The sequence below is a fragment of the Crotalus tigris genome, unplaced genomic scaffold, assembly GCF_016545835.1.
Source record: "Crotalus tigris isolate CLP2741 ecotype Arizona unplaced genomic scaffold, ASM1654583v1 scf7180000017611.44802233496:7321179, whole genome shotgun sequence".
In the NCBI taxonomy this organism is placed as follows: Eukaryota; Metazoa; Chordata; class Lepidosauria; order Squamata; family Viperidae; genus Crotalus; species Crotalus tigris.
The window spans coordinates 7,002,970-7,016,583 of NW_024096511.1; the positions used below are offsets into that span (position 1 = coordinate 7,002,970).

Sequence of the window (13,614 nt, forward strand, 5' to 3'; positions counted from 1 at the left end):
TCTTCCAATAGTTATCAAGACATGGACTCTTACTTGTTTAAATGAGCATTTTGAAGCTTCAGACAAAGCAGGATTGTACAATAAGAACAACTAACATACCATCATTAATTGCTCTGTTACTTGCCTAGGACATTATAAATCAAATCATGTAACATGACTTGCTTTCCACAATGCAAGCAAAACATTAGGCAAAACTTGCTCCATAACTTTATTAACAAAATCAGGGCTCTAGACCTTTCTCAGTCAGGTACAGACTCAGATATACCATAGAACTGAATCCACACTGAATGCTTTTGTGGACAACATGGAAATACTAGGATAAGGGGAATGTAATCCTTGTGGACTTGTTTGATCTCTCAGCAGTTTTAATATCAATGATTAAGGCAGCCTCTGGACTATCTATGAAAGTAAGAAAGAAGACACTATTTACAAAACTAAGTGGGTGATTACAATCCGTGGAGGGGAATAGATATCAACCCTTAGGATCCCCAACTGAGGTGACACATTCTCCTTCCTCTAGCCACTGGGCAATATCATCTAATGATATAAAGTCAGATTTGAATCAGTACATAGATGACAATTAATTATGTATCTCAACTCTGAGCCTTGAAGAAGATGAAGCCAAAGTTCTGTCTTTGGAGACTATGAGGGTCTGGATGGGAATAACCATTAGACTTCACAAGACTGAATATATTTTTGTGCAGAAGCCTTTCAACTGGTAGTCTATCTTTGGCTCTGGATAGGGTTATGCTTCACTCACCTCCTATTTGGAATAATGAAATGTGCTGTACATGGAATTGCCTTTGACGACTTCCCAGAAATTGCATCAGACTGCAAATGTTGAACAATTCAATTATTGTTAGCCAATTTACTCATGTAACATCTCTGCTTCAAGAATTACACTGGTTATCGGTTTATTTCCAAGAGATATAAAATAAATACATTTATCGCGCAGGTTGTCATCCTCAAAGCCCTTTATGGTTCAGGATTTGGTTACTGCAGGATCCCCTTCTCCCAGTCATCTCTGATCTTTTGTTGAAAACTAGAAGAAGGAATTCTCTCTTTCTTCAAACTCTCACAAAAAGTCATCTGCAGATAATCCTGGGATTGGACTTTGTCAATACTTATCCACTTTCTCTGGAAGAGCACTCCACCTGATATCAGGCAAGTCTGTCTCTACCATTCTTCCATAATTTTATTGAAATCTGTTTTGAAACAGATTTAAACAGCAAGATTTCAAAGACTGAGTGGGTTATCCTAGTCTCTCCTGAAAAGCAATTCTGTAATTGTTGTTCCTTGGACTACTATTTTTTATATTGTGGTATTTATGCTGTTGCTATTATGGAGACCAGTAAGCCTCTCTGAGTCAGTAATGGCTGGTGAGCCATAAGCCTAGAAAACAAATAAAACCACAATAAAGTTTAAAAATTTTATATAAATTAATTACCAAGTCAATTTTAAATCAGGGGTAAATTAGATATTTAGAACAGTTTAGTACTCTAAATTAAAGAATTCTAATTTTAAAAGCTATAACCTAGAACATTTTCAAAGATTATTTTTAGAGCCTTTGCATTAAATTTTGTATGATGTAGTTCAATCAGAACAATATGTTGCCCAGAAAAACAGAAATACATGTACAATTATCCCAAAATAAAGTAGCAAAGATAACATATGGATCATAGAATGAATTCTGGTTAAAAAAGTTGCTAGCTAAGTAAGATTAGAAAGAACATGACATTCTAGCTTGGACTGTTTCAGCATATTTAATAGCAATATAATTTACAGATATCAGCAGTTAAAAAGATTTTCACAGCTTGGAAATATATATTGTCACCTCTTAATGTCTGTATGTAACCTATACTTAAAGATACAGTTAAGGAGCTGCCACAAAAATGGTAACTGTGCTTCATTCACTTATATAATTGTTAGTTGCTGAAAACAAAGTGGTTGTCCATGCATAGGACAGCTTCTGAAACAGCTATGGGATTCTGGAAAAAGACTCGGCTGCTTTAATTATTTAAAGGGAGGTGCTGCATATGCTCTCCCACGCATTCCTTAGCAACCAGTCTGAAGGATTTGCATAGTCCATATACAAAGGCTACAGATCATGAAAAAAAAAAATCAATCTCCAAATAATCTCATAAAAGTGAGTAGCCCACATGTTCTTATTATTTACTGTTCACCAATATGCTGCCTCATATAAGTTGTGGACCCTCCCAAAAAACAATAATTCTTTGAATCTCCCTCCCTTGGAGAAAATAAACAGGGGATCTCTATCTCAAACTGACATTTAAAGGAAGGTACTGGAAGTGAAGTAGAAGGATCCTGCCTCTATATTTCATCTAGAGGATGCTTTACTATGACAAAATAGACTTTACAACTCTCTTCAGATTCACACCTTCCTACTAGTGTAATCGTTAAGCACTGGCAAGTACAAAGTAAACCACAATGGAATTTTTAAAACAAAACATATATATATAATAGAGTCTCTGTGGATAATCAGAAAATGACAAATATCTACTGGAAACACTGAAATCAATGTACAGCTTCTACTAAAAAGGCAAATTCTAAACCCAATTAATAAAAGGAATAAAAAATAAAACTACCCATATCAAAACATCTGTATACAAACCTGTGTAGAATATTATGGACATTAATTTATATCCCATATTTGTTATTTTTATAAATAACTCAAGGCTGTCAACATATCTAATATATCTTCCTCCTATATTTCCTACAATAACCACCCTGTGAGATGAGTTGGGCTGAGAGTGACCTGTCTAAAGTCACCCAGCCAGCTTCCTCAAGAAGGTTAATATTAAACAGCCCAAGATGTGGGAGAGGACAGAGAAAATAAACCATGATGAGAAAAGAGTATAATTTTGATGGCTTTTAATTTTTTTAAGTAATCCTGTATGAGTCATAATATGACAGAGGCATGTAAAATTATGAAGTCGTGGATAAATAATTTGTTTATTCTCATAATTGGAAGCCAAAGTGATACAATCAGGGTGGATTTGATTTAAATCAAGTTGATTTAAATCATGATTTAAATCATGATCTAAATCAGGGCTTTTCAACCAGTGGTACACATACCACTTGTGGTATATTAATAAGTGGCAGGTGGTACGCAGCCCTGTCTAGCCAAGCATAGTGGGGGAGGAAAAAAGCCAGTGCAGGCAAGGACTTACTGTCAGAGAGTCCTCTGGAGCTGCAGAGTGGCTGGGGCAAGTCAAAGGCCCCAGGCTCACTTCTGTCTCACCCTCCCCCATGAGAAAGGAGGAAGAGGGGGCAGAGACAGGAGAGCTATAAAAGGAGACAGTTTGGACAGGAGAGGCAGAGAGAGAAAAAAGAAGCAGCCTTGGGAGAAGGTGGAGTCAGCTCTAGCTGCACCGAAGAGAAAGAAGGAGGAGAAGGAGGCTGGGGGGAGAGGAGATCAAGCAGGCCGGACATGAGCCAATCTACAACTGCTGTGGCAGCCATCTGTGCTGGCAGCAGCAAACAGGCAAGAAATGCAGTGGGGGAGGGGTCACCCTCCAAGAGGAATGAAAAAAGGCAGCAATGGCTGGAGGTGAGGCACAGAGGAGGGAGGGAGGGAGATGGAGAGTGGAAGGATTCTTATGTGCTTTTGTGACTTTGAAGTTCTGGTATTTGTGCAATGAGGGCTTTGTGTTCTTAAGGAGTGTTTGGCAATTTCTATTTGACTGATGGCTGATGTCTGGTGTTAGTTTCCATTGTTCTGCTATTGTTATCTGTACGTTTCGCTGCAAGGGATTTTGAAGTATTTTTCTCCTGAATGGATTTTGTCTTTACTTATTTTTTCCTTTACTTATGAATGGAGCCATTTGGAGAGGCTCCAATACTTACAATATTTTTTTTCTTCCTTAAGTGCCGTCTGCACTCAACTTTCCTTTCTAGTCAGTAGCTAATTCTTAAAGGGGAATGTGCCTTTTTAAGCTAGTTCCCTCAATGGCTTCTCTTTTCTGTCTCTGGAAGCTTTTCCTTATTTGATGAATATATGGAAGAGGAAAAATATGGGAGGTCAAATTCTTCCTTCAGAAGGAGGTGGGAATGAGAAAGAGGGAGGAAGTCCCGCCTTAGCACTTGGCCACCAGCAGCCCTGCCATTGACTTTGCAAAGTCAAAGGGTTGCAAAAGGGGATCACATGACCCTGGGACACTGTGACCATCATAAATATGAATCAGTTGCCAAGCATCCAAATATAAATCACATGACTCTGGGCATGCTGCATTTTATTAAAATAAATTTAATAAATATCAAAAAAATCCAATTTAAATAAAAAAATCTGATTTTTTTTTAAAAAAAACTTTTTAAAAAATCATTGATTATTATTCACCCTGGATACAATCAAGCTTCCTGATATGCAACCAAGGACAGGAAAGCTTTGGAATCTGCTAGTACAAGATATCATAGTGGTTAGCAACTTGCAGAATAGTATAATCTCCCTAAAATAATTCAATTATTTCTTGGAACATAAGGCCAGTAACTGTTTGTGGGACTCTGCAGATCTCTGAATAGGTGTTCTATTTCAATGAGGCTTTGAAGTACTTTGCTTTACTTTGCCAAGCTAGAACAGCTGCTTCACTCTGTAACATAAGCTTTCATGCCTGTGCCCTGCTTATATAAATGCATTGTTAATGGAGCGGACAAATTTGGGCCCATCTCAACTCTGCCAAGACAGAGTGATGCTTCTCCATGAGGTGGAAAGTCCACCCAGCCAGCTCACAGGACACATGCAGACAACCTACTGATAGCTAATCAGCAGTACGCCCCCCTATTAGATGGAAATAAATTCTGGCCTAGATAATCACATTCACTTTCAAGATTGTGCTAGCACAACTCTAACTCACTGTCTTCTTAGCACAAGCAATATAATTATGACTAAACCAAATTAAGACTTTACTGTAATTTATATATTGTGCTGATTTTCCATATGCAAAAGACTATTTTTCACTGATCCAGCATTTGTTTTTCAGCCTAAGACTGAACCATTCAATCCTTTGCATTTACTTTCCAAGCAATTATACAATTAAAAAAAATGTAGTTTCTTTTGGTGGATATATCTTTCAGCCTACAGCAACATTTCAAGTCCAAGCAGTTTTGGATGATACTGATTGTTTGGGCTTAGTCTAATTTATTACAACACTACTGAAATTAATTGGATTAGCTAGTGGAAAACCTATATAAGTAGACACAGAGAGTGTAGCCATACTGATTATCTTCAATGCCAGTAGTATCAGTATAGCATTGAGTTAGATCATTTGCCAACACTGAATTTTTTTTAACAAATGTTTTAATAGTTTCTGTCCTTTTTATTGGAGGAACTGATCCATGGATATTCTAAGATCATTTTTATCCCTTGGGATCTGATAATTGGACAATATAAGTATCCCAACTTGACTTCTGGGCTTTTAAAGAGCCATAAAAAAATTGAAGAAAACTGAAAATCTTACAAATATATGTAATACACAATATATACCTCAAGGTTCCATCTGGTAGGTCTAGAATGGTAGCAAATCATGAATAGACATTTGGAGAATATACCAGCTAAATATAAATTTAAAACTAAGTAGAAACATTGCTGATTTCAATGTAGGTTCACAACATTTGGGGATAAGGATAAACTTACTCTAAACAAACAGGTACGCACACATTAGGGTTTCTGAATCCAGTATTTTCTATATATACATGCAGATGATCTCAGTGGCTAGCAATTTGTCTCCTTAAAAAAGACATGCCAATCATAATCTTATCAATCTGTTCTCTTTCAGGATAAGCAACATTAGCAAAACTCAGAAAAGAACAAAGAAATAATAAATCAAGGAAATAAGAGGCATAAGAAAAGGAAAAGGAACTATTAATTGAAACTAATTCACATCACCATCATTCACTATATTTCTCCATAACAAAATCTAATCTTAGAAGGCATCTCAGCTTCTAGTAGCTCATGCACCACTTTATACATTGCCTTTTATTCTTTAGCTTCACCCCCTTTTTTGAAAATCTGATTCACTCCCTCAACTGTATCTTACTCAGTCCTCGCCCTCCCTTTCAACCCATTCACTTTTTCTTCCTGGATTTGGCAATTTGTGATACAATTCCCACTCATTTATTCTACGTGACCAAATCATCTTGGTGTACTGTTCTTGTACTGGTCACTTAATTTTAATTTGATTTCTATTCCTTTAGCACTCATTTATTCTTGAGCCCATCTCTTTTTATTTTACTACAATATAATCTCTACCAAATTCAACTTTTATGTTTCTCTTGACACCCAAATCTCAAAATGGACAGAAGCATGCTCTTAGGCATTTTCCCTTATTTTGACAATTTTTTATACAGCCTCTTCCAAAAATGCCTTTATTTTATTTTACCAAATGACTCTGGGCAACTTACCAGTAAAAACCAGTATATGCAAAATGCAGCTGAGCAGAAAAGCAAAAAGAAACAAACAAAAAACAAAACAGATAAACCAACAAGGAAAGAGAAACCTATAACTACTAAGATGAAAGAAATGGCAAACAGAAGATGACTCTATTAAAAGAATGAAGAGCTTGCAGTAATTCTTCTCTGGACAAGGAGAAGACTTGAGATCATCCTTATGTGCTCCAGACACTTGCTACTTGCATGGAAATGGCAACACAGTAATCTCCGGAGGTTAGAGCTTTAGGAGATGAGAGAATAACCATCTTGCTAAAACCATATTCGGTGCCCTCAAAAGAGATACTGGGTTTGCATACTTCCTTTTCTAATCACTTATAAATATTGCTTGTTAACTGCTTTTCAGTTATTAGGAAGATTTGGGTCAACTTGCTTTACAGCACCAGATGAGTGTCCTTCAATCCTTAGTGAAAAATTTTTTAAATACAAGCTTATTTTTTTTAAAAAAAATCTTTTGAAATGAACAGAAAAAGTGGGATTAGAATTTTGATTTTGGAAAGTTACAAATGGAGGGTCCATATGAATTTGAAATAACATTTTGCAATTAACTATAAAAATTTTTGCCATAGGAAAATATTGTTGTTTGAGTTCTCTAAAAAACATGATAGGATGAGACTTTGAAGATTGGATACTAAGGTAGTTCTTAACTTACAACCACAAATGGGACCAAAATTTCTATCGCTAAGTGATTAAGTGAACCTATTTTGCTGGGGTTTTAAGTGAACCACCACAGTTGTTAAGCAATTCCCACGGTCGTTAAGCATTGACTTTGCTCGCTGGAAGCCCCCTGGGAATGTTGGAAATGGAGGTCACATGACACTAGAGTGCTTCAACTATTGTACTACATGCCAATTACCAAGCTATCAAATGTTGATAATGTGACCACATGGACTTTACAACAGTGTAAATGTGAGGACCAGTCATAAGAGCCGAGGTGGCGCAGCAGTTAGAGTGCAGTACTGCAGGCCACTTTAGCTGACTGTGTTCAGCAGGTCAGCGGTTCAAATCTCACCGGCTCAAGGTTGACTCAGCCTTCCATCCTTCCGGGGTAGGTAAAATGAGGACCCAGATTGTTGGGGGCAATGTAAATATATATATACATTGCTTACTGGTGTACACCGCTTAGAGAGTGTTTGCATTTAAAGCGGTATATAAGTCTCATAAATAAGTCCCTTTTTTTAGCACCATCATTACTTTTAATGGTCTTTAAATGAATGGCTGTAAGTCGGGAGAACTAGAAGGAATTAAAGATTACAATTAAAAGGCAAGAATACTGAAATTTCTCTAATTTGACTAAATGTGACCAATAAAAAAAGAGGAAAAATATTGCAAGATTAGATATATTGAAGGATACTTTTGAACAATGATCTCAGATGTTAATTTTAAGAGTGCTTGCCTCTATAGAGAGACTATGACAAGTTTGTGACTGTTCTGAATGTGGATTTAAAAATGACAGGTTACAAAAATTACATAGAAAAAGATGCTATATTGAATATATAAAAGAAACCAACTGATGTCTTAATAATTAAAATGGGTATACAAATAACAAACCAAGATGATGAAGAAATATACAAATAACAAACCAAGATGATGACCTAGATAATTTTATCAGGTTTACAAAAGAGGTTTGCTAATGCTCTGAAGAATGTTGTAATAAGGGACAAAGAAAAAAATGAAAAGAAATCGAATTCTAGGCTATTACTTGAATGGACTAAAGATCAAGATTGTTAAAAGTAAAAGGAAGATAAAATTGGTTTATTTGACCAAGGTTAAAATAGATATATTATCTCCAGTAACCTTTAATGGACTGTTCCTGATCAGGACTGAACAATGAGGTTTCAAGGATTTGTTCATAGATAAGGGGATATGGGGAAAAGACTTCATTTGTTGTATTTTATGCATTGATTAATTACTAAAATTGTTTATACTTGTGATGAATTCTTTATATATTTATTTTCCTTTACTACATTCTTATTTTTCCTATTCCATTTTTATTTTCTGATTTTTATGTATATTCTTTTACTTTATATTAGTTATCTTTAAAAATATAAAATATATAAATGTAAAACCTTTTGATCTCATCAATTTATACCAACTATCAGTGATTAATATCTTGATACTATGAAGTACATTTTTAAAAAGTGCAATCATGAAAAACAGTTTGTATGTAAACTTGAGAATGTTTGAACCCCTTTACATTCCAAATCTTGTTTTGTCTTTGAACTATTTTTATTTCTTATGTTTTATTTTATAATCTGTCTTGTCAGGGGTGCGTTTCTCAGCAACTGATCATGAACTGAATACATAGCAAGCATAGTTAATGGAAGGAATGCAGAGATGACCTGGTCCAGCTCCCTTGCTACCCCTAGGTATGCTGATTTCATACCAGCACTATCAATCAAGAGTCAATTTGCAGCTCTTCTTTTTCCCTTAATGAATTTTTAACAGCAAGAAAAAAAAAGGCAGAAGATGTGGTGGGAAAATATGTAAGTGGAAGATTATAACTTTTTGATCTCCACCCGTACAATTCCAAACTACAAAATTTTTATTGCATCATAAACATTTGGTCTAAAAGTATGGTATTCATAGATTGCCTCATACAATCCACGAACAGGGATACATACAGTAAATATATGTTTATCTCTTTCTGTGAAGGTAGTCTTTGTCAGTCCAGAAATTCTGAAATGTACTTAGCAACTGCACAAAAAAACAACAGAAAAACACAAAACGCCTGATAAATTAATGTATTTGAATCAATGTGTGTATGTTTCTGAAGATTCCTGTCTTATACACATTTTTAATTTCTTAGTGCATGCTGAAAAAATATAAAGTCTAAAACAGTTAAGTTTCTCTCAACCCTTCCAGGGATCATTAATAAAAAATAATAAACGTTGTAATACAATACATGCTCACATGCATCAGTGTCTTGCACAGATCAATCACAGTGAAATGATTCATGAGTAAACAATGAAAAGTGATCCAATAAAGAAGAAAATATTTCTCAACAGTATTCAATATTTGGAATATATGTAACATATAGTTGACCAAGGATATAAAGCAATTGAACTATCAAACTGTCAGTTTTCTCCTCTCTCTTTTAATAGATCAATGCTATATGGCACTAAGATTTGCTTAGCAGGAGCCAAGAGAGCTAAAATAATGTCGTGAACTCAAAAATTAGGGAAGTTTTACAATATATTACAGGCCTTATCTAGTATTGTACTTCATAAACTTTGAAACAGGGAAACTTTACAACTTTATGTCATGTCCCATTTCAGTTCAAGTAAACTTTGGCACATTTTAAACTAATTGGTGGTAATGTACATAGGTCCTTCTATGTTGAGCCAAAAAGACAAGGAAACCAATCCCAATAATATTGGATGTGTGGGACAAAGAAGGAAATAGAGCATTTTGATAGCATTCTCTTTTTTCCCAGAAACATCTGGTTACAATGAACTAACTCATTCTTCAGTTTGATTCCATAGGACAAGACCAGAATATTGACTTTTTTGGTTACATGAAATAGAAGAAGAAAATAAAGATTTGAAACAGCCAACCAATACATGCTACTGATAACCTTTTCTAGGTTCTTCAAACAGTTTAATATAACAAATATTGATACTTTTAAGGCAGCATTTCTCCAAGAAATTGCATATAAATAAGCAAAAGAAACACTATTCTGAACAAGATTTAGATACCACCACACGCAGCTGAGAGTTGATAGATTCACTGAAACACCTTCCTAGACTAGCACCTATCATTGGCCATTTTCTTCTCCCAGACTATTTTTTTAACCACCTGTCATTTCAAGAAAATAAAGCACCTTAAATGGTATCTTACCAACTATTAGAAAATTTGTTCCTGTTCTCAAGGTTAATTGCTTTTCTCACTCATTTATATTAGACTCTACGCAGAAGCCCAAATCATCCACTCCCATGCAAATAGGACAGAATTGCAATTGTAGGAAACTATTTCACAACCTGTTCCGCCTAATATATTCAATCAAGATATCTTCACAAACTGGCTAATTCGAACTGCATCTCTGAAACATCTTTTCACTTACCAGTCAAAGTATTCAGCAAAACTGCAGTAGTTGGAATTTCAGACACACAAGGTCAGAGACTGAAACTGATTTGCTAGTTATCTCCTTTTCAATCTGTGGTCAATGCAGTTTCATCATTCCAATAAAATTACACGGTCCAGTTATTTGAGCTTTTACCACCCACTTTAAAACAACTTAATCCCTAAGCACTGCCTCTCACCTGATAATCTGAAGCCACTTTATAATCACGACCACAAAGCGTTCACCCGTTTTAATTAAGAAGAACCAATTCCAAGTCTCTTGCTTTAAGCCTCCCTGAAGATAAGTTAACTTTTCACGCCTTCCTAAACTACATCTTCTATGGCAATTTCCCGAAGTCCAATTCCCTTTCAAAAACCATTCAGCTTTAGAAAGATCCTAGATCTCTCCGAGTTCGTGGGCCTTCAGTGGAAAAGAGGTCTCACTTTTTAACACTGTAACAATGCTTTCCACACTCAGAACATAGCCCACTCCGAGTTAAGAGCATAGAACTGGAACCTCAAACAAAAATCTACCGCGTCCTCACGTGAAATCCATTTAGCAAGTCCCTACAGTGCTGCCACACTTTACATACCTTTCTTCTGATTTCTGCTGCTTTCCTCGCATTAGCACATCCCTCTGAACCCCCCCCCCCTTTATACTTTCTTTCGCAGGGGAGTCTTCGGAACGGAGGGAGGGGATCAGCAGAGACAATTAAAAGGAAGCCAAAGAAGCAGCCAGCTACTCACTTACCAGTTGCATGCCACAGATAAAGATCAGCGTGCACCTGCCGCTGCAGTAACCCATGGTTTCTCCGAGCCCTCGCGGCAGCCCCGCAGTCCCACGCAGAGCCCAGCCGTATCCAATCAGATGGTGGGAGAGGCTAAGCGAGCCTGGGCAGGATTCAAGGGGCTCCTATCTGCCGCCGCCGCCGCCGCCGCCGCCATTGAGTCCCGGGAAGGAGCGGACATCAGGATCGCGTTAGCAGCAGCAGCAGCCGCCGCGCCAACAATCGCCTTCGGCGCCCTCCCACCCCTTGTGCAAAGCGGCGCGGGCGGAAATGGTGTCCCGGCATCCAGCGAGAACGGCGGCGTCTCCCGAAGGCATCCGACGGCCTTTGCAAGTTTGTTCGCCAGCCGGGCTCAGCTCTTGATCCATCCAGCCATCCGGGCAGGTGGAAAGAGAGAAGCAAGCGAGCTCCGCTCCTTCTGTAGTCTGACACTCTCTCCCGCTCTCGCTTTCTCGCTCTCTCACGCCTCGCTAACCAGCATCCCTCCTTGTTTTGTTTTGCCTCAGACAACGGCAGCAAAACCTCTTGTCAGCGCTCGGTCAGAGCTTCTCTTTGCCTCGGTCCCTCCGTTCAATGGCAACGCGGCTATTCCCAATGCAGCACAGCAACAGAAGGAGGAGGAGGAGAAGGGAGCTGGCTGTTGCACAGAAACATGACAGGCGCTGTCTCTCAATGTTTGCAAGGCAACGGCCGCCGCCGCCGCCGCTCCCTGCTCATCCCAGTCTGAAGCCCGCGGGGCGGTGGGGAGGGAGGATGGAAGGCGAGAAAGGAAAAGTGGGAATAGGGGGAAGACCTCTCAAATCCGTTTATGTCCTTAGCTCTGCCCTAGACTTCGGGAACATCTTCCTTCTCACCCGCACACCCGGCCCCTCGCCTCTGCTCTCTTCTCAGGCTTTCTTTTCTTAAATGGCACCTCGGTGTCGCGTCCACCCCCGCCTGCGTCGCGGCGGAAACCGCGAAGTTGAGAGACTGTTGCGGTGCTTTTGAGCGGGATTGCATACAAGAACCTCGGGGGAGGGGGAGACGTAAGAGAGAGAAAGGGGGAGTCGCCCCCGGAGAGCGGCTGCTTTGGCTGGGCTTCTGCTGCTGCTGCTGCAACAGCCGTCAGAGGGAAATGAGGGGCGGTCTCGGTTGGCAGAAGGACAGGTCCCCGGGTGCCGCCACCTGCCTGCTCTCTGGGGGCACGTCAGGGAGCTTGCTGGCTCCGCTCCTGGTACCTTTCTCCCCAACTAAGGAAGCGGCGTTGGCTGTCTCTGGAAGTGGACGCGGTGCTCTCTACTGCCGGCTGCTGGGCCTTTGTTGCAGAAGCAAGCTCAGGTAGAGGAAAGCAGGCAGGCGTGCCCAGCACCAAATCAGGCTCCCTTCTTGATTAGCGGCCACCTCGGCCCGAGAAACAGCGAAAGAGAGAAGAGGTTGCCAGTGTGGCTGCTTGTTCTTTTATATTGCGCTTCCCATCTACCCCGCCCGGTTTCTTTACCCATCCCTATCGATTGCAAATATGTATATCTCTATAGACAGAACTGGCATCTTTTCTTGCATTTCTGTTTGAAAGGTCCCATTGCCAAGCAGCTGCTGAAGAGCCCTGGCAGTCTCATTCTAACAAAAGCAAACCAACTCCCTGGAACGGCACCTGGATGGAAAAGGGCACATGGTAGACTTGACTATATATATATATATATATAAGTTTTAACTGGGTGGAACAAGGCACCACAGGGCAATTTTTGAACCAAGGTAACTCAAATGGGTGAATTTGAAAATTCCAAGAGAAGGAAATTTGGGGAAGTTGTGCTAGCAGGGATTCAAGGGAGGGAGGGACATAAGTGGTACCTATTCTGGTCTAGTGATTCTAATTTTTAATGTTCTGTGACAGTTTCCCAGCCACTCTCACAATCCCTCATTTGGTCCCCACCCAGTAGTCACTTGACTGCTGAGAAGGGGAGGGAGGGAGAAAGGAACCACTACCAACCCTTCCTAGACTTTGCGCATGCACACACACATGCACACACACACACACACACACCTCCACGTGTTCCCCCCATCTGCTCCCTGATCCACACCTTGAAATGTGAAGATAGTTTTATTTTATTGCATTTTATTTCATTGCAACTTTAGAAACAACATTAATGGGAAAGAAAAATGAAAAATATACTTTTATGATGGATGGTGTGGCTATCAGCTTCATTTGATTTATTGCATTTTAAACCTTTTGGTGGGAAAATGGATAATTGGATATTTAAGCATCAACAGTTATCAGATAGCATTTACAGCACAAGCATTGGAAGTTGAGCTGAAGGGAGAAAAA

At 38.9% G+C, this 13,614-nt stretch overlaps 1 protein-coding gene across 3 annotated transcripts in view; it reads right to left on the reverse strand.

Annotated features, from left to right (window-relative positions):
* The window catches only part of NKAIN2 (sodium/potassium transporting ATPase interacting 2), a 533,834-nt gene extending 522,448 nt beyond the window's left edge, over positions 1-11,386 (reverse strand). For all 3 annotated transcript variants that reach the window (XM_039325494.1, XM_039325476.1, XM_039325485.1), the window contains exon 1: positions 11,276-11,386. In XM_039325494.1, the coding sequence (XP_039181428.1) occupies positions 11,276-11,329 (54 nt within the window). In that variant the 5' untranslated portion in view covers positions 11,330-11,386. The remainder of the gene's footprint in view (positions 1-11,275) is intronic.
* Positions 11,387-13,614: the final 2,228 nt, after the last annotated feature.